This window comes from Ovis aries, chromosome 10 (genome assembly GCF_016772045.2).
Source record: "Ovis aries strain OAR_USU_Benz2616 breed Rambouillet chromosome 10, ARS-UI_Ramb_v3.0, whole genome shotgun sequence".
Lineage (NCBI taxonomy): Eukaryota > Metazoa > Chordata > Mammalia > Artiodactyla > Bovidae > Ovis > Ovis aries.
This window is the reverse complement of record NC_056063.1, coordinates 34,292,658-34,319,972: the sequence shown is the minus strand read 5'-3', so window position 1 is coordinate 34,319,972 and position 27,315 is coordinate 34,292,658. Positions and strand designations below refer to the sequence as shown.

The 27,315-nt window shown below is 45.6% G+C and overlaps 1 protein-coding gene and 1 long non-coding RNA gene across 4 annotated transcripts in view; one reads left to right on the top strand and one right to left on the bottom strand.

Moving 5' to 3' along the window:
* The window catches only part of SPATA13 (spermatogenesis associated 13), a 230,255-nt gene extending 208,878 nt beyond the window's left edge, over window positions 1-21,377 (bottom strand). For all 3 annotated transcript variants that reach the window (XM_060394101.1, XM_060394103.1, XM_060394104.1), the window contains exon 1: window positions 20,945-21,377. In XM_060394101.1, the coding sequence (XP_060250084.1) occupies window positions 20,945-20,956 (12 nt within the window). In that variant the 5' untranslated portion in view covers window positions 20,957-21,377. The remainder of the gene's footprint in view (window positions 1-20,944) is intronic.
* Window positions 20,774-26,598, top strand: LOC132657256 (uncharacterized). Its single transcript, XR_009595133.1, has 2 exons — window positions 20,774-21,010; window positions 23,943-26,598. It is a non-coding gene; the product is annotated as an uncharacterized LOC132657256 (long non-coding RNA).
* Window positions 26,599-27,315: the final 717 nt, after the last annotated feature.

Sequence of the window (27,315 nt, the reverse complement as noted above, 5' to 3'; positions counted from 1 at the left end):
TATATTGAGCATTAGCTTAACCGGGGTTGTCTTGGAGGCTGGAGGAGACTAATTTAAAAAAGTAAGCATGTTCCCTTGGAGCCTACAGTCTGGGGTTTTATTGAGGTGGGGGAAATGAATAAAAAATAAATGTGCAGTATAAGAGTAAGTGTTAAGAAGAAAAACAGAGCAGAGGAAAGGCATAGAGACACCCCTTGGGGATAGATGGAACATGCTCTTCAATGCAGCTTGGTCCAACACCTCCACTGCGATGAGAAGCCCTTTGTTTCAAGTGATTAAAGCAAAGGAATAAGCCAAGAATCTATCTATAGGAAGAGTTTTCCAGGCAATGAGAAGAGAAAGGCCTGGGGCAGTAGAGCCTGGAGTGCTCAAAGAACAGCAGAAAGGCCAGTGTGATTTCACCTGAGAGGGAGGTGAGATGAACTCGAGAGGTGGGCAGGGGCCAGGTCACTTAAGAGATTAGCAGCCGGAGTCAAGGCTTTAGCACGGGTCTAAATTACTATGACACTTGTGACCGGACTTTCCCCAGAGGCATGCTGTATGTTCCTTACTCCTCTTGAGGAATGAAAATAAATTAGCCAATCTAGAAGGGTAAAACCAAGAAAGTTATTCCTGGTACCAACTGTTCTATTATTTGTTATAAGACGTGGAACAATTTAAAACAAAGAACAAAGTAACATCCTAAACGTTAAACGCACAGTACAGCTCCCACTGAGATCCAAATCCCTCAGGTCACTGGGTCCGTAGTGGGGCTTTCTTCATTCCAGCAACTCTGGCTGCTGGGGGCTCTGTACTCTGAGGGAGGCTTCCCAGCAGGGAGGCCAGAGTCTACCTTGCACCATGAGGGCAGAAGCTTCAGGAAAGGCAGAGAGTCTGAATCCTGTCATGGACAAACCCTCAGTTGGCCCGAGGATTCCAAAGAGGGGCTCCTGGAAGAGAGGGGTGGCCATCCTGAACCCCTGCCCTCGCTGGCTCTTTCCCCCTGAATTCCCATGGTTGCATAGAACCTCTAAACTGCCAGGGGGCCCAGCAATTACATCCAAACATCACACTTTCAGAAATGCTTCTATAGCATTTTATTTTGAAATAAAATATCACCTCAGAGGCAAAATTTTCATTAATGTTATTCTAATTGTGAAGGATGTACAAGGGGAAAAAAGGAAACCCACTGTCTTACACATTTGATGACCATTTAGCACATGACATTTAAAGTGTTTGATATGGCTGAATAATACATTTCTTAATGATGCGCTTATCAAAAAACAAAACAACAACAAACATGTAGACATTATAACTGGTTCTACTGCTATCAAATTTGTAGTGATTATACAGTTATATAAATACATGTTGCATTTCTCTTTCATAAAAGTCATAAACCCTCAGGCTCCCTCTTCTTTAGAAACACACTGACTTTCCCTCACTACCACCCAAGCTGTGACCTCACGCCTCTGATATCCTCCCAGTCAGGGGCTGGGTCGGGGCCTGGCATTCACCTTCATCCTGAACACTGAAAACATCCTCATAAAACAGACCGAGTACCTTTTAATAGTTCATCATATTTCTTTTCATCTGAGTGTATGCCAGGTGATTTTGAAGTAAGATACAAAGATTTCTGGTTATCCATTCACATAACATGCAAAACTTTGGAACCCAAATGCCATAATGTAATTTTTCCACAAACACAAACAGTTAAAAATTCAAAGAGAAGACATTACATTGCAGACTATAGGAGAAAAAATAGCCTCTTTATTTCAGGTCAGCTGCAAATAGTAAATTTACATTTCAGGAAAGGTCGATGGTGCTCTAATTAATAATCCTGTTTGAACTTCAAACAAGCCAGTGATCTCTGAGCTGATAAGCTGTACCTTAGTCGTCAGCAGTAGCTATTAATGGATAGACCTTTTTGGATTTCTGACATATAAATGTAATCTCAAGCTGAACTTTCTAAGTTTTGCATTGTTGAGCTTGGTTAAAGCTTTCCACAAGCTGCTGTCCACTTTACTTGGGGAATAAGAAATACAAAGGGCTATTTCACACAATAAGTAAATGGCAAGCAAACACCTTACTTGTTAGCTGGGAAATAATGCTAATATTTAACAGGCCCTCCACATCTCTCGAATACACTGTAACACATTCATTACCAACCTCTCACTTAATAGAATTTCAGATAGTTACTCACAGACTGGATACTCTGTGTTTCAATGGAAAACCCATGGAGTGTCGCAGACCTACGGCTGCTCCCTGCTCTGAACAAAGTCTCTTACCTGTATCGGTTCTTTTTCTATGGATGCTGTCACGCAGATGTGTTATGTGTTTTTCATTTATTTTTTAATGTTTCTCCTATTCAGAAGTGAGTCTGAGTATGGTGACTGCATATTGGAACAGGTGGTAATTATGCAAGACATACTGTACTGTGGTTTAGAAGGTCAAGTCGAAAGGTCAAGGGAGTGGAAGTCTTTATTAAGGAGGAAAGAAATGTCAGTTATGCCACTGTGTGCACAGCAAGGAACCCACTCCTCCATTGACAAAAATGCCAAGGCTGTTACTTCTTGTGTCTCGTAGGCAACTGTGATGGTCTGTTGACAAGTCTGAAAGAATGTGCAGTCCTTGGGAAATGCCCTTCTAAACGCTGTGTCCTCAGCCGCTTTTCGTGACATTTACCAGCTGTTTTTCACTGTGACTATTTGCGACAATTTGATGAACTCAAACCTTCCCCACCCCCGTGCCCCTGCTCCAAGAGTGATCCAAAGACAAATTCCTTCCTTCACCCGGCAGGACAGCTCTGTAACTGCATCTCTTCACCAACCATCACATAGTCCACAAGCGTCCTTCAACTTGTTTTCACTTCATAATTGTAAATACTCTCTCTCCTGCTTCAGCCTGACCCCTCGCCTAGGACCCCTCAGTCCAGGCACTAGGTGGGTGTTCTGTTGGTCTAAGACACCAAGCAATTCTCACCCTGTCCAAAATGAGCCCTGACTCTCACCTCAGAGCACATGCATTTCCTTTAGGAGCAAAGTTTCATATGAGCATCCAGATTGGTTAAACATAAAAATGTAAGAATTAAACCAATGTTGCAATGTGAGCACTTACACAAGCTGTCCAAGAGCAGAATTTCTTTTTACCATTAAATGCTGACATCATAAAAAAAAAGAGAGATTGAAAAATCATGAAACATATCTACTACCTCCCCAACTTCAGAGAAATCTCTCTCACCCTCCAAATAGCTAGTACTTGAACAGAGTAAGTGAACTTAGTTTCTGAGCTAAATCTGCTGTTCTGATGGAACCACTCACCCTAATCCTAGGCTGCTGTGAGCAGGGCTGGGCTGAGTGGGGGGTGGGGGGTTCTATGGGAAAGTGCCTTGGACCCCTCGGAAGGGATTCCAGCTGGTTTCTGTCCCTCTCACCAAAAGATATGCTTCCTGGATAAATTCTTACTTGTCTCAGCCTCATGGGTTTGAATCTGTGGTCCAAGAATGTAATGTGGGTGGTCTGCTGGGGGCGGGGGGATGCTCGATGTACAGTTGATTCCCTCCCCTGGCTGGGGGTGTCATCAGCAAAAGCAGGCACCAAGGGTGCGGCATCTGGGAGGGGCTTCCTGAGGTGGGGGCATTGCCTCTTATTTGCAGGAGGGTCTTGTTGGCATCAGTGTGCTGATGAGGGCATACGTCCAACTCCGTGCACAACACACTTAAACACAGCAGCATGTGAGCACCACCAACATGGTCACGGACTCGTTAGCAGCGGATCTGCTAAAACCATTCATAAGACTGCTGCCTTGACAGGAAATGTCACTGAGCAGACCCCAGGATGTTCTGTCCTCCTCTGCGAGGCCACGAGCTCTGACCTGCAGGTACACAGCGTCAGGCGTGGGATCCTGAGGGTCCTCGTGGGCCACGCTGGAGGGCGGGATGTGTTCAGGACCTGCACGGAGCTGGACCCTTTCACCGTTCGTGCAGCAGCTCCGTCACTGATGTTTTCAAGCCACACCGTTTCTGGTGCTTCCTGTCTTTCCTGAAGGCACAGGTGACAACACCGTCATGGGGGGTCAGCACACGACACGAGTGAAAAAGAGACGTCCCAGCTAGAAATATGACCAGACAAAGATGCCCCTGAAAATCACACTTTAAAATGAACACAGACTGGTTCAGAGCAGAGGCATCCAACACGGCCTTAAGTATATGACAGACCCCAGGCCTGGAGAACCCGAGCACAACAGATAAGGGACGCAGCCAACATGGACACCACGGAACCAGGCAGAGTGTGCTGGGCGAAAAGGCAAGCATGGCAGGAACGCACACTGGGGGCAGGCGCGTGGGTATGAGGAAGGGGCCACACATCTCAGGGACAATAACACCGCTGGGAACCTGTGAAGGTGACAGTACACTATCACTCTAAACACCTTTTATGTGTCAACCGAGTCTTCTCAACAACTGCAGGACATAGGTCTGTCTTTAAGCGCCTCCATTCGACAGAGGAGTAAACTGAGGCCACACCATGCGGCAGCATCAGAAGGTCCAGTCCCTGACCATGGCCCCACCTGACCCCTCAGCCCCTTCCTCCCGCCTGCAGGCTCACAGAGCCACGCCACCCCACAGAACCAGCTCGTCCCCCTGGGTCAGTGTCCGGCAGGAGACTGCCCGGCCAGATGGCCAGTGTCCCCTTCCATCCTATGAGCTTGGCTGACCTGAGGCCATCCCTGAGATGGCGGTACTGTCTTCGAGTCAACAGATGAGGTTTCTGACACCTAGGACATTTAGAATTTGCATCAGTTATTCTCAACCAGAACCACTTGAGGCACTTTTGGAAAAATGCCAATTAGATCAGAGTCTCTGGGCTTCCCTGGCTGGCTCCACGGTAAAGAATCTGCCAGTGCAGGAGACACAGGTTCGATCCCTGACCCAGGAAGATCCTGCATGATGCCGAGTAACTAAGCCTGAGTGCCACAACTGTTAAGCCCCTGGGCCTAGAACCTGTACTCCACAATAAGAGAAGCCTGCCCACTGCAACTAGAGAGTAACCCCTGCTCACCACAACTAGAGACAAGCAACAAAGACACAGCACAGCTATAAATAACCAATTAATAATTTAAAAATCAGAGTCTCTGACTGAGGAACCCAAGCACTGCTATTTTCAAAGCTCCCCACATGGTGTGCAGGCAGGTGGGACTAAGGCCCAGCCTGAGATGACAGAGGGCCCAGTAGCTGTGAGTCGAGGTCCTGCAGAGATGCTGAAAAGGGACATGTTATAAGGGTTGCTTCACACACCACAAAGGCTGATGAGCCTAAGAGCTGCAGCGTGAGTCTGGAGGCTGGAGGCCCAGAGGCCTGAAGGTCGAGCTCTAGTCTGAGTCCACGGGTGAGAGCAGAGCCGTCCAGCTGGATGACAGAGGGGCGGGCTCTCCTCACTCGGCCCTGCTGTCTGCTCAGGCCTCTGGAAGCCCGGATGAGGCCCCTGTATTCGGAGGGTCATCCGCCTTACTAAGTCCACCACCTCAAATGAGAAACTCATCTCGTCTAGAAATTCCATCCCAGAAACACCCAGAATAATGTTAACCAGGTGTCTGGGCACCTTGTGGGCAAACAGGCATGTGGCGTTCATCACCGCACAGCCCTGCTCAGACAGTGTCCGCCTGTCTCCAAGTCTCTTCTCTTGACATGTCTGCACATAAAATCCTAAGGGCTATGTTGTCACTTTCACTTCCAGGGCATTGCCTGTCAGGACAAATGGTCACACATCTTTCCAATGACACATCCCAATAAGGAAAACTATTAAAACTCTACACGTCCCTATACACATTTATTTATTCACTTATAAATTATATTAAGGTTCTAGTAGATGAGGAGATATATACTTTTTGATACATTCTGAGAGTCCCTTGGACAGTAAGGCGATCAAACCAGTCAATCCTAAAGGAAATCATCCCTGAACATTCATTGGAAGGACTGATGCTGAAGCTGAAGCTCCAACACTTGGGCCACCTGATGCAAAGAGCCAGTTCACTGGAAAAGACCCTGATGCTGGAAAGATTGAAGGTAGGAGAAGAAGGGGGGCCAACAGAGGATGAGAGGGTTAGATAACATCACTGATTCAATGGACATGAGTTTGAGTAAACTCCAGAGATAGTGAAGGACAGGGAAGCCTGGTGTGCTGATGTCCATGGGGTCACAAAAAGTCAGACAGCGACTGAACGTAGCGACTAAACACCACCACTCTGACATACATGCATACGCACATCTATGGACATAAATGTATGTGCATTTACGTGTACCTGTGTGTGTACACACGTTCTGACACTTTCTGCCCACCTAAGAGGAGTATTCCCACTCCCACTTTGGAGATTACAGGTGTAGACGATGCACTGTGTCTTCGATGTCAGGGTCACTGCTGACTTTAGGCTTCTTTGTGGGCGGCATGAGGCAGGGTGTCTGCAGCACAAGGTGATGTGTGCTGAGACATCACCTGGGGCGGGGGTCTGACGGACAGGCCTGTAACTAAAGGAGCCATTCATTCTCGCCTGTGAGGATGCTGTTGGAGAAATGTCAGGGCTTGCACTGAGACCTCTAGCTGTCACCTGACTCCCTGGATGTGCTCCCGGGTCCCTGGTGTCAACATGGCTGTGACCCTGAGACCCAGCCAGTGCAGCCTGCACTCCAGAGTCCCAGGTGCCTAGAGGCCATGGAATCTGGGGCTGCAGGGCCCTCCCCAGGCCTATGAGGGGTGCTGGCAATCTGGTCACAGGTCACTTTGCTTTCTTTTTCTGAAACTGCTTCCCCCCAATTGTATTCTTTTCAGGCCTCATCACACCTGTAACCACCCCTGCCAACACCTCTCCCTGGTCTGTGCACAGGTGTGAAGGCCCACTTTGTTGTTGCTGTTCACTCAGTTGTATCTGACTCTTTGCAACCCCATTGACTGCAGCACACCAGGCTGCCCTGCCCTTCACTATCTTCCAGAGTTTGCTCAAATTCATGTCCATTGGGGTCGGTGATGCCATCCAACCCTCTCATCCTCTGTTGTCCCCTTCCTCTGCCCTCAGTCTTTCCCAGCATCAGGGTCTTTTCCAATGAGTCAGCTCTTTGCATCAGGTGGCCAAAGTATTGGAGCTTCAGCTTCAGCATCAATCCTTCCAGTGAATCTGTTCAGTTCAGTTCAATCACTCAGGTGTGTCCGACTCTTTGAGGCCCCATGGACTGCAGCACACTAGACTTCCCTGTCCATCACCAACATATTCAGGGTTGATTTCCTTTAGGATTGACTGGTTTGATCTCCTTGCACTCTCAAGAGTGAAAGCCTGGTATTTTCTGGTTATTTTTTTAGTACATCCTGAGTTATACATCATCTAGTGTTAGTGCACCCACTTTTGAAAGATGAGTAAGTCCTAAATAACATTAAAGCACATTGTGAGAATAGATGTACTTTCTTCTGAAAAACTATGAACTTGGATCATTTGACCCCTGCATTAGGCTATCCAGTAAACAAACTTCTTGAAATGGATTTGCTAAAACGAAATGTTACAGGCATCATAAAGTTTCAGCTATTACCAACTTGTCCTCTGTGGATGTAGTCCCCACTTGCACCCACCCCAGAGACCAGCTGCTTCCCGCCCCCTCACTAACACGGCATCACCAAACTCCTCATCTTTGCGTGTCTCATGGAAAACGCTATCTTGGTACAACTCTTCAATAAAGCTTCCTACAGCTCCCACCTCCTAAAGTCTGTCCCCTTAATAAAACTGTTGTCACAGAGCCAGCATTTGGTCACTGTTGAAGAGCAGGTCTCACTGTTCTTAGACAAAGTTCCTGTTCACAGCATTTCCAAAAGCCTCCCACAGGCTGTGGAAAGGATGCCAAACCAAAGCAAATTTTCAACAACAGCCAATATAGAGAAGAGGGAGGAAAAACTCAACAGCCCAACTGAGACATGAACAAAGGAAATGAAGATGGTCCCAGTGAAAGAAAATGCAAAGGCCCCAAAACACTCAGCATTTATTCTAGACACGAGAAAAGTCCATCACAACTGTACCGAGATAGCATTCTCCACGAGACATGCAAAGATGAGGAGTTTGGTGATGCCGTGTTAGTGAGGGGGCGGGAAGCAGCTGGTCTCTGCGGTGGGTGCAAGTGGGGACCACATCCACAGAGGACAAGTTGGTAATAGCTGAAACTTTATGATGCCTGTAACATTTCGTTTTAGCAAATCCATTTCAAGAAGTTTGTTTACTGGATAGCCTAATGCAGGGGTCAAATGATCCAAGTTCACAATTATTCACTGAAATACGGAAATAACCTGATCCTCATCACTGGAGAGCTGGTTTATACAGTATGCCACCATAGAACAGAATACTAAACAGCCATTAAAAAGAATTAAAAAGATGGAATCAACACAAAAGTCCATCAACAGATGAATGGATAGAACCAATGCAGTATATACATACAATGGAATATTATTCAGCCATTAAAATGAAATGACATTCTGATATATGCTACAATATGGATAAATCTTAAGGATATTATGCTAAATCATACCATTTGTATGATTCTGCTTACTTTCAGAGGGCCTCCCAGGTGGCTCAGTGGTAAAGAATACACCTGCCAGGCAGGAAACAAGCTTTGATCCCTGGGTTGGGAAGATCCCCTGGAAAAGGAAATGACATCCCACTCCAGTATTCTTGTCTTGGAAATCCCATGGACAGAGGAGCCTGGTGGGCTACAGTCCATGGGGTTGCAAACAGCTGGACATGACTTAGCAACTAAACAACAACAACTTATTTTCAGATAGCTGGAATAGTCAAATTCTTAGAGACAGAAAGCTGAATGGGCTTAACCAGGGGCCGGGGGAGAGGGAGTTAGTATTTAATGGGGATGGCGCTTCAGCTGAAATGATGAAAAGTTCTAGGGATAAATGGTGCTGATGGCTGGGTAACAAGGTGAATGTATGTAGCGCCACAGGATTGTACACTTGAAAACGGAAAATTTCATGTCGTGTATATTTTACCACAATAAAAATAAAAGAATGAAAGAGTGTTCTTATGTACTAATATGAAATATATCATTAATATATCTTCATATATCAAATATATCATCATATTTCAAGTATAATATATTAATATCACCTCTGAAATATATAATTTAGTAAAAATAAAAGATCCAGAATATGATGTATACCATCTCATCTCTTGTGTAAAAATAGAGGAGACTAGAAGAAAATATACTTTGTTATATAGGTGCAGACTTTTTCTGAAGCATATGGAAAAACTGGCAATACCAGCCATTCCCAGGGGTGCAGCTAGGTGACCCAGAAAGATTAGTGGGGTGAAAGCCTGCAGGAGAGAGGAGATTACTTTTCAGTAAATGTTGTTTCATATCCTCTAACTTTGTAGCATGTAAATAAATTATATAAAATTCATATTTAAAAAATTAAAACAAAAAATTTTAATTAATACACTTTCAAATTCTTTCAATAGTTTTTACTTGCTTTCCTAAAAACTCCATCTTTCCCACTATGATAATCCATGTTTAAACAATCAGCTTATTACAAATAGATTCTTTAGTAAACTATTTGACTATATCTTTATGCTCAATTAGCAATTAAACTATCAGGAACACCAGATTTTTAATATAAAAGAGGTTATTGACTCCTAAGCTTCCAAATTTAAAGTTCCACTAAAAAGTATAGTTTTTACAAGAAACCTATCATTCATTAACATTCTTTGAAAATTCTTTCACTTTTCTCATTTTATAATAGGAAAAAAAAGTCTTAGGTCATTGTCTAAAGGAATTTGCCCTTCTTTTTCTTTCCTTTTTAAACAGATTCTCACTGTTGATGGCATTTTAATTTTTCTTGCTTGTTATCCTCATATCTTAACGTATGGCTTGCAGTGTAGCTTTGAAGATTGGCCAATTTGAAATTAAAATTTGTACAGCTGTTATTTATTGTGGGCAAGAAAACTGTTTATACTTTAGCTCATCAAAATATCAAACTTTCCAAATTCAGGGTTTCACCTCCCAATTTGTCAACATTTAATTGCATAACCAAATTATTACTGGTCAAATCATGTCTTTTAGGGGGGAAAAATGCCTCATTCAGTGGCTGATTGCCTGAGTTGGCTGAAGACAAACAGTGTTGGAAGAATGATTTGTTTGGGCAGATTCCCAGAGCTAATAGTGATTAATACAATATTTAATGTTAGAAGTGTTTCAACTTTACTCCAAAAAATATATTCCCATAATCAGGGAAACTGCTGATTTTCACAACATTCCAGTTGTCTTTTATCCCACAAAAAGTGTGTGTATCTCAGAGGCAGTGTGATTTCTTGTTTTCAGGTTACATACGTATTTAAGATCTAGACAGGAAAAAAATTTCCTTTTTCCCCCGTGAGGTTGGACACCAGCTCTGCCATTCAGTCAGCGTGTCCTCTGACAGGTGACGTAACTTCTCTGTGCTTCACCTTAATAACCCCAACACAAAAATGACAACAGCTCCAAATACCACGTACTTTCTATAGTAAAAGTCTGGTTCGTAGGCAGTGTTCATTCATTTCCCTTTCTTTATAAAAAAATATGATATGTTTTTATACTAGGAATTAAGTGTATCCCAACACATTTCTCAAAATTGTAACCAACACAGTCAGAAGTTTTGCTAATTTCTCCTACCTGGTTGTAACACTGGTGAGACGGAATTAGTTATCTAAGTGTTGAGTTAGAATTCCTTTCCCCTGATACAGGGAAAAGAAATAAAAGTCCACTGCTTGGATCTTGGGCAGAAATGTTTTCAAGCAGAAAACTGTACATACGTCTCATGCTGATGCTATGGGTACACTCAGCTTATAAGCCAAAACATTCTTACTTAACTACAAATCAAAATATGCATTTTTCCTAAAATTTGGCTAATTGGAAGCTTTCAAAAAATGTGTGGATTTCTTTTTTTCCTTTCAAAATCAATAAATATATAATTAGAAAGGGGAAAAAAAATTTCTACAATACCACGTTTACTACCTAAATAGAGACACAACCATTATTACAAAGAAACCCGATAAACAAGATTCCAAGATGATAAATTTCATAAACTGAGAGACCTATATTCACTGCTGCTGCTGCTGCTAAGTTGCTTCGGTCGTGTCCGACTCTGTGTGACCCCATAGACGGCAGCCCACCAGCTTCCCCCATCCCTGGGATTCTCCAGGCAAGAACACTGGAGTGGGTTGCCATTTCCTTCTCCAATGCATGAAAGTGAAAAGTGAAAGTGAAGTCGCTCAGTCGTGTCCGACTCTTCGAGACCCCACGGACTGCAGCCTACCAGGCTCCTCGTTCCATGGGATTTTCCAGGCAAGAGCACTGGAGTGGGGTTCCATCACCTTCTCCACTATATTCACTAGGCAGATTCAATTAGTTTCCATTTAGTTCAGTCCTCCTGTTCATTTAAAGTATAAATTCAAAATACCAAGACTTTTCAAAATTTGCTACTCAGTGTGAAATGATTAAAATTGTGCTTCCCTTTGTGTTTGCTGTAATTCAGTGGACAAGGAGAGCCTTCCACGTTTCCAATAACGGAAATGCCAGGCACTTGAACTGGGGAAACATCCCGAGATGCTCTCCTTGAGATGGAACGTAATAACCACAGAAACAGTCTCCATGGCCTGATGGTTTTTCAAGTCTGAGATCTCACAGCCAAGACATGGAAGCCAAGAGCATCCGGAGACAATCTTATTCTTACAAGGCATGAACCAAAAGAATAAGGAAAACTAATTCTCACCTCTACATCTGTCCTGGTGAGACTTTCTCAGCATTATGTGTGGATTCAGGGAGGTGAGACCATTATTGACTACGACGGTCTCATGGGGCCACCAGGAGACTCACTGATGGGTACTTGACAAGCATATAGGGTTCTTAGAGGTGACACATTCCGTTTTAGGCTGCCTTTTAGAAAGAGCAGAATTCCAGAACACAATGAGACTTCAGAAATCATCTAATCAAGTCCCTCTTCTTAACAGATAAAAAAAGATCTCTTGGAACTTCGCTTGCTAAAATATGTTAATTTGTGTTAGAGATGATACGTTCACCCAGGTCTCCCCATCGTCTAATACTTGTTCCTCTATGCCTTGGCTCTCCAAATAAAATTCTCAGCTGCCCTGATCTTCACATCACAAAGGCTTGATGCTCAAAAATACATTTCACCTGCTTCAGGTTCAGAATACATTTTCTTTACAAATAGGATAACAGAACAGATCCTGGGCCAGCCCCCAATACCCAGCACAAGCACAGGAAGCAGTTTTTGCTAAAAGTCAGCTGCAACCCTAACACCTGGGACTTCCCTGGTGGCACAGTGTATGAAGAATCCACCTGGCAATGCAGGGGACGTGGGTTCGACCCGTGATCTGGGAAGATCCCACGTGCCATGGAGTCACTCAGCCTGGGTGCCACAACCTATGAGCCTGCGCTCTAGCACTGCACATCCTAACTACTGGAGCCTGAGTGCCCAGAGCCCCTGCTCCACAACAAGAGACGCTACCACAGCGAGAAGCCCGTGCACCGCAACGAAGAGTAGCTCCCACTCATCGCAACTAGAGAAAGGCCAAAGCCCACGCAGCAACAAAGACCCAGTGCGATGAAAAACAATAAAACAACCCAACTCCCTACAGCAGAATCGACTGCACAAACTTGAAGCGTCAGGAACAATGGAATCAGAGACCCAGCTTTCCCTGCCTGGGACCCTCCAGCTGACCATCATACAGGGGTGCTGGGCCCCCGTGGGTGAGGAGTGGGGAGTTCCGTCGTGGGGAGTATGGGCTTCCGGGGCCATAACCCCAGGGGACACGCCTGTATCCCAGAGCTGGCCTCCCAGCAACATGTGTTTTTCTTTCCCTCTATCTCCTGGTAAGAATCAATTGCAGGTGCTCTATCTTGTCACCACCTTGGGTTTGGACGAGGACTTTTCTCCTCTCTGCCCTGCTGTGGCCATCCACACAGCCTCCTGTTCTTATGTTGCCTACATATTCTGCTGCTGCTGCTAAGTCACTTCAGTCATGTCTGACTCTGTGCGACCCCATAGACGGTGGCCCACCAGGCTCCCCCATCCCTGGGATTCTCCAGGCAAGAACACTGGAGTGGGTTGCCATTTCCTTCTCCAATGCATGAAAGTGAAAAGTGAAAGTGAAGTCTCTCAGTCATGTCTGACCCTCAGTGACCCCATGGACTGCAGCCTACCAGGCTCCTCCATCCATGGGATTTTCCAGGCAAGAGTACAGGAGTGGGGTGCCATTGCCTTCTCCGCCTACATATTCTTCTGCCCTTGAAATGAACACTCAGGGGGCCTTTTTAGTGGCTTTCCAAGGATTTGTGAACTGTCAGTGAGGAGAGTAGAAATAGCTCTCTCTTCTGCTCCTTCAGCCCTGTCCCTCCTGTTTTCCCTTCAAATCCTGATGGAGTCCCAGAAGCTTAAAGGCTTAAAATGCTGTGGCCAGGTCCCCTTTGGTGTAAACACGTCCAATCTAGGATTTCTTGAGCATCCTCAATGGAAAAGCAGGAAAGGAGCAGGTTAGGAGGCTGGGGTGATGGGTACTTGAAGGGGTTCACATCCGGGAAGCCATGCTGAGAAAGGGGATGCAGTTCCCTGACCGAGAACCCCTTGAGCGGCTGTTATTGCTGGCTTCCCAGGTGGCTCAGAGGGAAAGAATCCACCTGCCAATGCAGAGGACCTAAGAGACTCAGGTTCAATCCCTGGGTCAGGAAGATCCCCTGGAGGAGGAAATGGCAACCCACTCCAGTATTCTTGCCTGGAGAATCCCATGGACAGAGGAGCCTGATGGACTACAGTTCATGGGGTCGCAAAGAGCTGGACACGACTAAAGCAACTTGGCACGTGCACACCTGTGTTTGGGTGCACGACAGGACCTCTGATTGTGCTTTCTTATTTTTCATGTCTGTTTAGCCTGAACTAGAGTATCAGCTGCTTGAGGAGGAAGCCCATGACCTGTCTTCTCACATCCTGCAGCCTAAGAAGACCGTGAGTCACTCATGAATACTCGATGAAATCCTGGGAACCTCCAGGCCCCTTCAAGGTCATGACCTTCTCAACTAGCTGCAGGAATGAGGGGTACTTCACCAGGCCAAAACCTGGGGAGTCACAACCAGCCATGAACAATAGTTTCTCCTCTCTCTTCATGCATCCGTGTTGGCATCTTTCCTCCTAACTTGAGGGGAGTGCCTCTGAGGGGGGTTTTAATTAAAAGTGTTCTAGAAGTAGCCGTTGAACAGACCAACCCACTTTCTGGACCCGTGCCAGCCGATTTGCACAACTGACCAAGAAGAAACGTCTGGCTCGGATCAGAAGGGGAAACACACAGCTCTGCCCTTCAGGAACTTGCACTAACTTCCAAGGCTGACTTTTCAAACTCCAGGCGCTGGCATCCAGCCACTCACTAATGAAGTACACTTTGCTCTGAGAAGGAGGCCTTCTTTTTTGGCCGGGATAAAAATAGCTGGTCCACACAAGCCTGTTTCTGAACCCACCCATCATGGAAGCTGCTGGATCCCATCCAAAGAGCTCATTTGGAAAGCTGCTGGTATTCCTGGAAATGCTTCTCCAGGCATAAGGGATATACATTCTCCAGTAAAGACGTTTCGTATCAGAGTCCGTGGTCTCACAATTGGAAGTAAATACAACAGCTGTCAAAAATCACAACTCAGGACAGTGCCATAAAGACATAAAAGCATCCGACTCTTTGCAACCCCATGGACTATAGTCCGGCTCCTCTGTCCATGGGATTCTCCAGGCAAGAATATTGGAGTGGGTTGCCATGCCCTCCTCCAGGGGATCTTCAGACCCAGGGATCAAACTTGGATCTCCCGCATTGCAGGCAGATTCTTTACCATTTGAGCTACCCGGGAAGCCCCAAAGACATAAATAACAACACACAACTTAGGACAGTCTAGGGCAGCTTTCCTGGGACTGTGACAGCAACAGATTCTTACAACAGACAGAGTTCCCATTCAATTTACCAAAAAGAGCAAAGAAATGAGCTATTAATACTAAGACTCTTTTAGCAAATGACCAGCTATTCTAGGCAAAAAAGTGGACAGCCACACTCTACCTTTTCCGAAGGCAGAATAGGAAGGATATCAAAGAGACAGACAAAAGTCCTTTGAGAGCCTGACAATTGGTGAATGTTGAAATCTCTGTTGCAGGAAATTCTGGAACTTTCTTGGGCCATCTTGAAACCTTGCCTGGATACCTGCCCCCCTGAGGCAGGTCCTGTGGGGTCCACCCATGGGCCAGCACTGGCCACAGCATTGCAGGCTTCCCTCTGGACCTGGATACTCTGACCACAGCATTTTAATAATTTGAGCCTTTGCAAGCATTCCAGTTATAACCTTGTAAGTTGTTCAGTGCCTCAGAGAAAGCCTTCAGATTCTTCTGGCCACCTTCCAGAGCCTAAAACACAACACCGAGCATATCTTGTTAGAAATAAGCATGGAAAATGCCATGCAGATGGCAGGCTGCCCTGGTGTTTATCTTCATGGCTCTGAGGGTTGTAAAGCCTATGCTTCCCTGTCCTTCAGTACTGTGACTTCGTGTGTGTAGGATTTATCATGCTTCACAGGCAGTGCATGTGACTCAAATCAGTCCACAGCTCCAAAAGGCAGCCACATCTCACCTAGTAGGAAACACAGGGTCATGATCAGCTTCATCTGCCCTGTCAAAATGTGACAAGGCTGGAAGCTGGCCCTGCAGAGGTGAGAATAAAAATAAACTAGGTAGCAGGCTAAATACAGAAGAACTCAGTTCTGAATCTCTTTCTTTCCAGAGGAACATACTGATGTGAAAAATTGCCACAACCCACCCAAACATTGATTGGTGCCGGGAGAGAAAACTAATGGGAAGCATACAGCAATTGAAAGAGGTCTAGCCTTCAGAGTCACAGAACAAGTTCACTTTCCTCAGTCTCTATTATGGGATAAAATGAGCTCCCTTAAAATTCATATTGTTGAAGTCCTAAACCCCAGGACCTCGGAATGTGACTGTATTTGGAGATGGGACCTGCAAAAAGGCAATTAGGGTAAAATAAGGTCAGATGGGTGGTATGCTAAGTCAGCTCGAGTCAAGTCCAGTTCTTTGCAGCCCCACGGTCAGGCCTACTCTGTCCATGGAATTATCCATGCACGAACACTGGAATGGGTTGCCATTTCCTTCTCCAGGGGATCTTCTTGACTTAAGGATCAAACCTGAGTCTCCTGCATTGGCAGGAGGGTTGTTTACCCACTGAGCCCCCTGGGAAGCCCCAAATGGGTGGGCCCTAAGCCAATATGACAGGTGTTATAAGGAGAAGAGATTAGAACAGAGACACACACTCAGAGCACAGACAAGAGGCAGCACCGTACAGCCTAGGGGAGAGTTCTCGGCAAAAACCAGCCTTGCTGACTGCCAGCCTCCACAGCTGTGACACGTGGTCTAAGCCCGCCAGTCCGGGATACTCCATTACAAAAGCCCAGTAGACCAGCACACCTCTCTCCTTGGGTCTCCTCGCTGCTGCTGCTGCCGCTGCTAAGTCGCTACCAGTTCTAAACTCTGGCTCCTTCTTTCATAGACTTCATTTCACTCTTTTCCTAATTTTTATTTTCTTTTGCTCCACTGAGCCTGGCTCCATCTCCTCCTTCCTTCTTTCTGCTTCTTTCTTGTCTTTTTTAAAAAAAGTTCCCTCCCCTTCTTCTCAGACAGAGGAGGAGCCTGGGGGGTGGTGACGGGGAGACAAAGGATTTTGCACACAGCATAATTGGGTCTGTTGAGAGGCTCAGGCTTGGTCCCCAAAGCTCATGGGTGTGTCTGCTTTGCAAGGGCATCACACAGAATCACTTGACCTCATCAGAAGATGTGACTCTCCCTTTCTGGGTGACTCTGACCAAGTCACTCAGCTTCTCTGAGTTTCTGGTTTCTCATCTATTGAAAAACGGTGATGCAAATTCCTGTGAAGGGGTTGAGGACAACTCTCCCCAAATGTGCCACTTTGGCACATGGATTGTTTTGCGCTGAAGACAATAAGGCCCCAAAAGACTCAGGAGGGGCTTTTGACGTCCCCCTCACCTGGTGCCAGTGGTAAAGAATCCACAGATCCTCTTGCAGATGATGACAAACAATGCCACAGGGAGCCCTGTGGATGGAGGGTGGTGATGGTCACACAACAGTGTGAATGCATATGGCGGTTCAGTGGTAAACAACCCGCCTGCCAATGCAGAGGACTTAAGAGACCTGGGTTCAATCCCTGAGTTAATAAAGATATTCTGGAGAAGGAAATGGCTACTCACTCCAGTATTATTGCCTGGAGAATCCCATAGACAGAGGAGCCTGGCACGCTACAATCCATAGGGTCTCAAAGAGTCAGATATGACTGAAGCAACTTAGCATGCATACAACTTCCTACAGGAATTTAGACTGAGGCCTGACTCAGAGAGAGGGTTATTACAGAGAGAACTTTTATCTGAATGACTGATCTATGGCAGAGCAACTACCAAACTTACCAAACATCTGTTTTCTCTGTCCTGGCAATGACCCCTTGCCCATGGAAGCCTCAGGCCCCCATCCCATTCCTCAGCTCAGGATGTTACAGAAGCCTCAGCTCCCAGACTTGTCCTTGGGTCTCACATCTTTGGGGCTCTTCTACATATATAACTAAATTTGTTTTCTCCTATTAATCCTTCTTATGTCAATTCAATTAGACTAGACAAAGAACCCAGAAGGATGGAGGAAAAAGTTTTCCTCCCCTACACTTGCATGGTTGTTGTGAGGTTCAATTAAGATAATACACTGGAAAATAATTTATATACTAGTCACCATACCCTTGTTAATTCTTTTCTTACCTTTTGCCATCATCTATAGGAATGGCACCCCACTCCAGTACTCTTGCCTGGAAAATCCCATGGATGGAGGAGCCTTGTAGGTTGCAGTCCATGGGGTCACTAAGAGTCAGACATGACTGAGCGACTTCACTTTCACTTTTCACTTTCATGCATTGGAGAAGGAAATGGCAACCCACTCCAGTGTTCTTGCCTGGAGAATCCCAGGGATGGGGGAGCCTGGTGGGCTGCCGTCTATGGGGTCGCACAGAGTCAGACACGACTGAAATGACAGCATAGTTAATTAATTTGGATAAAAATTTCTATCTGCAAAGTAGGTACTACCTAGAATTTTAGAGTGTGATGGCATGAAAAAAATTTAGAATTTCTATGACTCTGAATATTCATATTTTAAAGGATTATTTCTACTCTATATCTCATTGATCTGATAAAGTTTTTTGTTTCTCCCACCAGTTAATAATTATGAAGAGTGTTGCACTTGGTATTAAGAGGAGGATTCTAAAGACACAAAAGATCCGGTTTCTGCAATCTGTTCAGGAAAATAATATTTTAACTGTAAAAACACTTATAAAATTATTTTACAGTGGTTTTCAGGGCTGTGATGGGGTGTAAGTAGCCAAATCTAACTGCAGGTCAAGCCAGGTACAAACCTGAACTTTCTAGGACAACTTTTCAAAAGGCAATTTCCAATTATCACCCATCTAAAGACAATCCCAGGAAAGACTAACAAATCTGATTGAAAAGATTTAAAATCAGGAAAGATAATAAAAGCATGAATGATAACTAAGTATATATTTTGCTTTAAAGAAGTCTAATCTGTAACAGTTTGTACTATAGAACCCTTTAATACACAAGTACCTCCAATATCCTTAAAACATGATTTTAATAACCAGATCTTAATTTTCTTATTAATTTCTTAGGAACCCCTCAAAAAAAAAAGATTATTGATGACAGCAACAGTCCAGTAGGAAAACCATACCTTCTTCAAAAATGAAATTGATATTTGATTTTTCAAATACCTTGCTTTAGAAACAGTTCAACCAAAAAGAAAATTACATAGGTTTCTTTTGTGTGTGTGTGGAAATTCACAAACTTCAAAGATAATTTTGTTTGTAGGGACATTGGGTCAAATGGTTTAATGCTTCAGAATCAGGATGTCATAGCAACCATGTTTGAATTTAGATCCTGACTTAACCACTTACTGACTGTGAGTCCTCGGGAAAATCACTGTACTTTTCTGAGCATCACCTACCTCATATTCTCAATGGGTACCTTTGTCTTGAGAGGGCAAGCATGGTCAGGGCACCACCTCCTATCAGTAACTGAGGCCATTCTGAGTGGATTTCTAAGTGAGAAAGTATCATAGTGGATTCTGATCACTTACCAGCCTTCGCCTCTCCCTAAACGGTGAGTTTTTCTAATTCAACTTTGTCCCTCTCACCACTCACTCCTTTTCTCTCAAGTCCAGCAAGATGCACAGCATGGATTAGAACCCCAACCCATGTCTGATGAATGAATACACGAATAACCAAATAACACATAGATGAGTTTTAAATGGAGGCAGAGGAAGAAAGAGACTGGTGTGTGGAATACATCTTAAGTACTGGTAGCAGATCCATGTCTTTGGCAAACAATTTAAATCTGGAGAAACAGATGAAAAATGCCAAAAAAACAAAACAAAACAAACAAACAAAACCTCTTAGCTATCGGAGGATAAAAGGAAAAGAGAGTAGGTGCAAGTCCTCCTGTAGCTGTCAGTCACTGCTCTGGAAAAGGTTATTCAAATTCTTTGCCAATCTTTTTCTGTAGTGTATAGCTAAAACAATCTTTAAAATAACAAGCCAAAATTATCCAGCACATTTACGTGTAAGAAAATACCCAATGAGGGGCTCTCCTGCTGGCCCAGTGGTGAAGAATCCATCCTGCAATGCAAGGGGCATGGGCTTAATCCCTGGTCCAGGAAGATCCCACATACCTTGGAGCAACTAAGCCAGTGGGCCACAATTACTAAGCCTGTGCTCTAGAGCCCAGGAGCCACAACTGCTGAAGACCACGTGCCTAGAGCCTCTGCTCTGCAAAAGAAGCCACGGCAATGAGAAACCCATGCACCACTACTAGAGAGTAGCCCCTGCTTGCAGCAACTAGAGAAACCTCCTGTGCAGCAAAAAAGCCCCAGCGCAGTCAAAGCATAAAATAAATAAATAAATCTTTTTTTTTTTAAGGGAAAAAACAGAAAATACCCGGGGTTGGGGGAGGGGAATGAAGTTAATTTTCTCACATACTTTTAAAGAGTCGTGTCTCTCTAAAATATTTTAAGATGCAACTGTCTGAATTTTAATATTATAGGTGCTTTACTTTTGCAAAGATTTTTATTAATATGCCCAAAAGGCCGAAGGTCCATTCGTTTTCATGAATCCAAATCAGGTTCTCTATTTAGTTTTTTTAAGTGATAATAATTAAGGGATATCCACGTAAACGAAGAAACAAAAATACTTCTTTTTGTTATTGCTTTAGAAAGGATATCTTCTAACTTTCTCACGTCTTCCTTCTGACCACAATCCAAGTTATTTTCAAAACCAGAGTATTAAAGCATCGAGCAGGCGGTAACCTAGAAGCCTGATTACCTAACAGCACTGCCAATAGACTGCAGTTACCTCAGAGCCGAGTGTCAAAGAAACACCAGACTTTGTGGCTGGTCCTCTGAGCAGCTTCCGAGATACCGCGAACCCCTCCTGGTGTTCCTCCGTCGTCTGGCAACCCAGGCACGCCGCGGTTCGACCCCGCCCCCGCTACCATGGCGACGCATGCCGCGACCGGGCCCCGCCCCCGCTGCCACGGCAACGCGGGCTCCGAGTGGTGCCCGAGCCTCCCAGGCACAGCTCCGCGCTTGCGCTGCACCTGCTGGGGCCGCGGCAACTTCTCAAACCTCCGGCTCGGCCAGTGCTGCGGCCGCGCTCTCACGCCGCTCCTTCGCCTACTCTCAGCCTCGCTTTAGAGAGTGTGCACGGACGCGGGATTTCAACCACCTGCTGCTTGGCGATCCCCTCCCCAAGAGAGAGGGCGGAGGGACCGCCAGCGCAGAAACCCGCTTACCTTTCTCAGCATCCCTCCACGTCAGCGGGGTCTCCGGCGGGATCGCCCACCCCGCGCCGAGCTCGGGTGGGTAGGAGGTCACGGGGAAACAGAAGGGGAACTTGGCCCCGGCGGGCGCCGCCGCGAGGACACCTGCGTCCGCGTCATTCGCACGACAAAGTGGGGACCTTCGGCTGCTTGGGCGGGAGACGGTGAACCGGTCCGGCTGCTACTTTCCCGGCCGAGTTCAGACGGGCTGCGAAGGGCTGTTCAGACGCCACGTTTCCGGAGCGACCAACATACAGGGACTCCTCTGCCGAGGCGAGCACGCCTCCGGGACTCCGGGCTGCGCTATTGTTCGCCGGCCGTGCAGGGCGTGGTGGAGGCTGGGGGCGGCCGAAGCCGTTAAAGGCCGACAGAGGTTGAATTTCTCGCAGGGCTTTCCTCTTGTGCTTCCTCCCAGCCCCTCGCTGTTGCATATTCATAAGGAGGCGGGGCCGCTTGCATCTCCTTTTGAATCTTCGGGGTTGATGAAGTCCGGGCGAAGAGGAGATGATTTCATTTGGAAACAAATACTAAGAGGAGGACAGGGTGGGGAAGGAGTAACATAAGTAAGCAAACAGAGGGGTCCTGTTTCAGTCACCCCCCATCCCCCAGGCATCCAGGGCGCACACGTGAACACACAGGACCTTCCTCAATTCCTGAACTGAGCAAAGGAAACTTCAAGGAGAGTCTCACTAAGTCCCTCGGTCCTAACTGTAGTAGTAAACTAATTGGGGAATTTGACTGGGGGCACGGATTTTTAACAGATAATTTGATCTATGTGCTTCTTCCTCATGCCAAAGACAGCAGTTAAAAATTATGTATGCAGACCTTACTCATTACATCGATTTTATTGAATTTCATTATAATTGTCTGCTTTTAATGTAGTGCAGCCCTCCACCAGGCTTTAAAAAAAAAAATAGATTTTTCTGGGCTTCCCTGGTGGCTCAGAGGTAAAGAATCCATCTGCCAGTGCAGGAGACACAAGTCAGATTCCTGGTGGGGGTAGATCCCACATCTATCAGAACAGCTAAGCCCATGCACCACAATTACTACCACAGTTTCCCCAGTCTTAACAAGTGGTCCTCCAGAAGGACTTCTCTTTCCTCCCTGAAATGTCCACCAGGGGCATCATCACTGAATTATATCACAGACTTCAGATCTAGCTGCCCCTCATAGCACAGGTGGTCCCTGAGGAGGTGACCTGAGGAATGCAGAAACTCTTCTGCGTAACACTTGACCCCCAAATGACCTGCTTTCACCACAGAATTCACTTCTTTGTTTTAAAGTTCTGTAGAGAAATCCCTGTTAAGATGTAAGTTTGTTAGCCAAAAGAGGTGACCTGAGCTAATTTCCCCTCACTATTTACAGCTGGTTCTGAGAAGGCAATGGCACCCCACTCCAGTACTCTTGCCTGGAAAATCCCATGGACAGAGGAGCCTGGAAGGCTGCAGTCCATGGGGTCGCTGAGGTCGGACACAACTGAGCGGCTTCACTTTCACTTTTCACTTTCATGCATTGGAGAAGGAAATGGCAACCCATTCCAGTGTTCTTGCCTGGAGAATCCCAGGGACGGGGGAGCCTGGTGGGCTGCCGTCTATGGGGTCGCACAGAGTTGGACACGACTGAAGTGACTTAGCAGCATTTACAGCTGGTTAGACTCATGGATGGGCTTCCCCGGTGACTCATCAGTAAAGAATCTGCCTGCAGTGCAGGAGAGGCAGGAGACACAGGTTCGATCCTAGGGTTGGGAAGATCCCCTGGAGGAGAGCATGACAACCCACTCCAGTATTCTTGCCTGAAGAATCCCATGGACAGAGGAGCCTGGCAGGCTACAGTCCATGGGGTCATGAAGAGTCAGGCACAACTGAAGCAGCTGCGCACAGCACAGACTCCTGGGTGTTAGAAACCCCCTCGTTCTGCAGGTCCTCACTGGTGCCTATTTACTAGTGAACAGTGGGTGCTAGGGAGTCAGATGACAATGAAACAGCCTAGGGCACTGCCCTGGGAGCCAACCTTCTAGTACCAGACAAACTACCACAAACAAAAAGTCAGTTATCATCACTGCAGAGAAAAATATAGCCATGTAGAAAGGCAGGTGCTCGAAGCCCAGATGGTACAGCAGTGCCATGACTTCCTGGACGGAACCAACTGAGATTGAGTCCAGGTGTTCTGACGGGGTTTTAGGAGCGTCTGTGGTCACCAAGTGTGTGACATTTTGAATTCCTTCTGAGTTTCTGTTTCCTCTTAAAGCAAGCAAACAAAAGGCTCAGCTACCTTTTTAGTAGTTTTCAGTGGTCAGGGAAGGTTGCTGTGCTGACGGCAGACACATGGAGGGACAGAGGGGCACAGGGTCTGACGGTGTGGTCGGATGGTCAGTGCGTGGATGCTGTGGTCAGATTACTAGGCGAGACCCATCACCTCTGAGTCTAGTTGCCCCCGTTGTAAACTTTCGTAATGATATCCACCTCAGACATGCTGGAAATCTTAAATAAAGGGGCAAAAATAATAGGATTAGCTATTGTAATAATATCTCACCCTCTGGAGGGCAGCCCACTCGCATATCCTTGAAAGAGTGCTTGACTCTGAGAACTAACGTTGCTTTCTAACCTTAACCCTTGTCTCTAGTCTGTCCTTGCAAAGGGAAGGAGAATTCGAGGGACAGGCTAAGGCCTACGGATGCCCCCTCTGGCACTCTTTGTGCATTATCTCTTGGCTGCAGTCACCTCTAACCTTGCACAGATTCAAAAGAGAATCTGAGCACGGTTTTCCTTAGTGCTGTAGTCACTGCTAGAGAGCTAATAAACTCACTGTGAGACATAGAGACAAAAATACACCCCTGTTCTATTCTAATCCGATGCCCCGCACGTGCCCTGCATGTGTTGTAAGTACTTGCTAACTGTCCTGTTGACCAGCCTTTCTTCTTGTGCTGATTCCTGTGAGTTACTCTGAAACATGTTTCTCCATCGTTTCTCAGGGCCCACTGTGAGGAAGGTTTCTGGTGCTGGCCATCAGTTCGTCTGTGAGAGCATGCAGAAGGTGCTTCTGGAGTTAAGATCACCCTTCCACAAAGGATGAAGAAGAGAGCAAAGAAGCAGAAGAGGGAGGGTGGGAGGCCCAGCTGTGATGAGCTGGCTGCCCTGTGATGCAGCTCTGAATTAGGAGCACTGGGACCCAGGAAAGAGCCGGCCAGGCACCCACCCCAGAGATGCCATCTAGACCTCAAGGAAGTAGCCGAACCCCAGTGAGGCTCCTCATTAGCATGTGCTGAACACAGTAAAATGTCTGTGCACTTGTCTGGAGATCGTCAATCTTATCAGGGACACAGTACTTTGTTAGGTACTGTTGTCTGATGAGGTTTGGCTCAATGACCACTCTTGTTCCTTCTTTAGTACTGTGATCATCTGTGATCAACTAATTTGGATAGATATTTCTTCTGCATTTGAAACACACAGAAATGCACTGTATTCCCTCCTTGGATTCCCAAGTTTATCCAAAAGAAATGTTAGGCTAATTATATAGGAAGATCTTTATCTAAGCCACAGGCAGGCAGAAATACACAAGGTAGGATCTCTCCAAATTTCAGAATGTGATGTTATTCCCATGAATTGCTCTAATGCATTATTGGGACTTGAATCAAATGAAAGGAAATCAAAAGTGTGTAAGAAAGACTCATATCTACTGGCCTAAATTATTCTAAGCATCAAACAAGCATCTTACCTTGGGGTCCTAAAAGTCACTTTTTATTATTTTCATTGCATACCCCAGAGAAGCAGACACATAAGCAAAACCGACAAGCTCTGACAGTGTCGTTAACCAACAGTGCCAAACTTGATCACTGTAGCACGGGATTCCCCTCATGGTTGTGCTGCTCTGTACAAGCAGGCTGCCCTCTATCTACCAGGCAGACTCGGAAGGGAGGGAGGTGAGATTGAATTTGAGGTTTCTCAGCAAATTAACCCCACAGTGAGTCCTTAGGAAGTCAGTCCGATTTCCCCCAAAGCATTAATTGTGCGTATCGCTCTGTTGCTTTTGAAGACATAGTAAGTTGTTACTCTTCATTTTGACTTTTGTTCACTGTTTCATTCAGCAACTGTCAACCGAGTAACTATGTATAAGGCAAGATGCCAGGCACCTGGGGATTTTTTTTTTTTATAAAGCAATTGTCCATAAGGACATAAAAATATAGTGAGAAGATAACATCTGTGTGTACATCAATTTTCTATAAATTAAGTTGTTTCAGTGTAGCTTTAAAAGATAGACAGTGTGTTACAAAAACAGATAACTATGCATGGTGATGAATGTTAACTAGACGTCTTATAACTATTTTGCAGTATATACAATATCTGGGCTTCCCTGGTGGCTCAGTGGTAAAGAATCTGCCTGCCAAAGCAGGAGACACTGGTTTGGTCCCTGAATGGGGATGATGATCCCCTGGAGTAGGAAATGATAACCCACTCCAGTACTCTTGCTTTGGATATCTCATGGACAGAAGAGCCTGGCAGGCTATAGTCCATGGGGTCACAGAGAGTCAGAGTCAGACGTGACTGAGAACTGAGCACACAGGCTGGCATATGCAACATACACGTCAAATTACTGTTTGCACACCTGAAACTGACATGTCAGTTTCTCTCAATTAAAAAAATAAAGGGCAATTTCCCACCAAAAGGAGACACAATTTGAGGAATTATGTGAAACGTGGTTTTATAAAGCCAAGAATCCAATTGAAATATGAATAACAGCCTTTACTTGATTTTTGACTTGGAATACTGGTATAAAACAGATTTGTAAAGTTGAGAGGAGTCTGAGAAATGGCAGATTTCTTCCTGAACGTTTTCCTGGATGACCTGGGTGGGGAAAGGCAATGGAGATGACGAGGGATTGGACAAGGACATGGAGAAAAGAGGTGGGGAGATGGCCAGGGTGGAAATGGGGACCTGCAAGAGTGGGGAGAGATGAGGACACCAAGTTCAAAGGAGCCTCTAACTTAAGGCAGAGAGGTTCTGATAAATATGATTCAATGCCCAGTGTCCCCTGAGAGGGGCTGGAGGCTATGATCGGTGGTCATAGGTCAGAACTCCCATCTTGGCAGCAGAACAAGCACAGATGTTAGTTGTCCAGGAATTGTTGCCATGAGGCTCAGCCCAGGTACAGGAGGGTCAGACAAGTTCAAAGAATGTGGAGAGAAAGTAAGTCAGCTCAGGAGGAGATGGTTGGGAACAATCTCCAATGGACACAAATCAAGTAAAGGCTGTTACCTGAGACATGAAGGAAGTGAGATGAGCTGGGCTGGTCTGTGGGGGAAACTTCCAGAAAGACAGCCAGCAAGTGTGCAAAGCCAGAGATGCACAGTTTAAAGGTCTAAAAGCATCGGACTCATTTGTCTGCTCATGTTCTCTCCTTTCCACTAGAATGAAGCAGCACAGTTCACCCAGTAAACTGAAAATCCCCCCACAAAGCCTTAAGAGATTTAGTGTGTCTCTGAGATTGCATTCCAGAGCAGACTGTTATCTTTCTATAAAGTGTAATCACATAAGTAAGGCACACGGATCTTGAATGTACAGTTTGATAAGCTTTGATAAATGTGTACATTTGTGTAATTACCACCTTAATAAAGACAGAGCAGAAATTTTCCTCAAGTCCATTTCTTCTCTCCCGCTTCTCCCCTCAGAAGCAACCACTATCCTGGTTTCTATCCTCACAGATGAGAGTGGACTACTGTTGGGCTTTATCAAAACAGAATCCTACAATACGTATTCCCTTGTGCCTGGCCTCTTTCACTGAGTGCACTGTTTTTCAGTTTCACCCACGTTGTGTACTAGGAGTCTGCTCTATTTCATTGCTGTGTAGAAATCGTCTTGAAATGGACAATTAATGTATATCAGCAGACTTTTTTCATGTCACTATAAATATCTTCTCAATGGAAAGAATTTCATGTTTTAAATTTCTCATCTGTTCGCTGCGATATTGTTCCTTGTGCACAACATAGGCCATCAGATTCAGATAGAAAGTACCTACTTTCTCTTACTCACTCATAGGTACACCCACCACATCCTAGGCTGGAGCTGTGGGCACTGATGGATGGGCTCAGCTCCCCCGTGTTGATAATTAAGGCCACCTGCTCCGGACTGTTATCTCAGAGAGATGCTAAATCTCAGTTACAAGGTAGAGCTTCCATAAGCTGAGTGGATGCTGACAGATTGTAGAGTAGGGGAGTGGTTTTGTTCAGTTCACTCGCTCAGTCGAGGACGACTCTTTGTGACCCTGTGGACTGCAGCATGCCAAGCTTCTTTTCCATCGCCAACTCCTGGAACCTACTCAAACTCATGTCCATCAAGTTGGGGATGCCA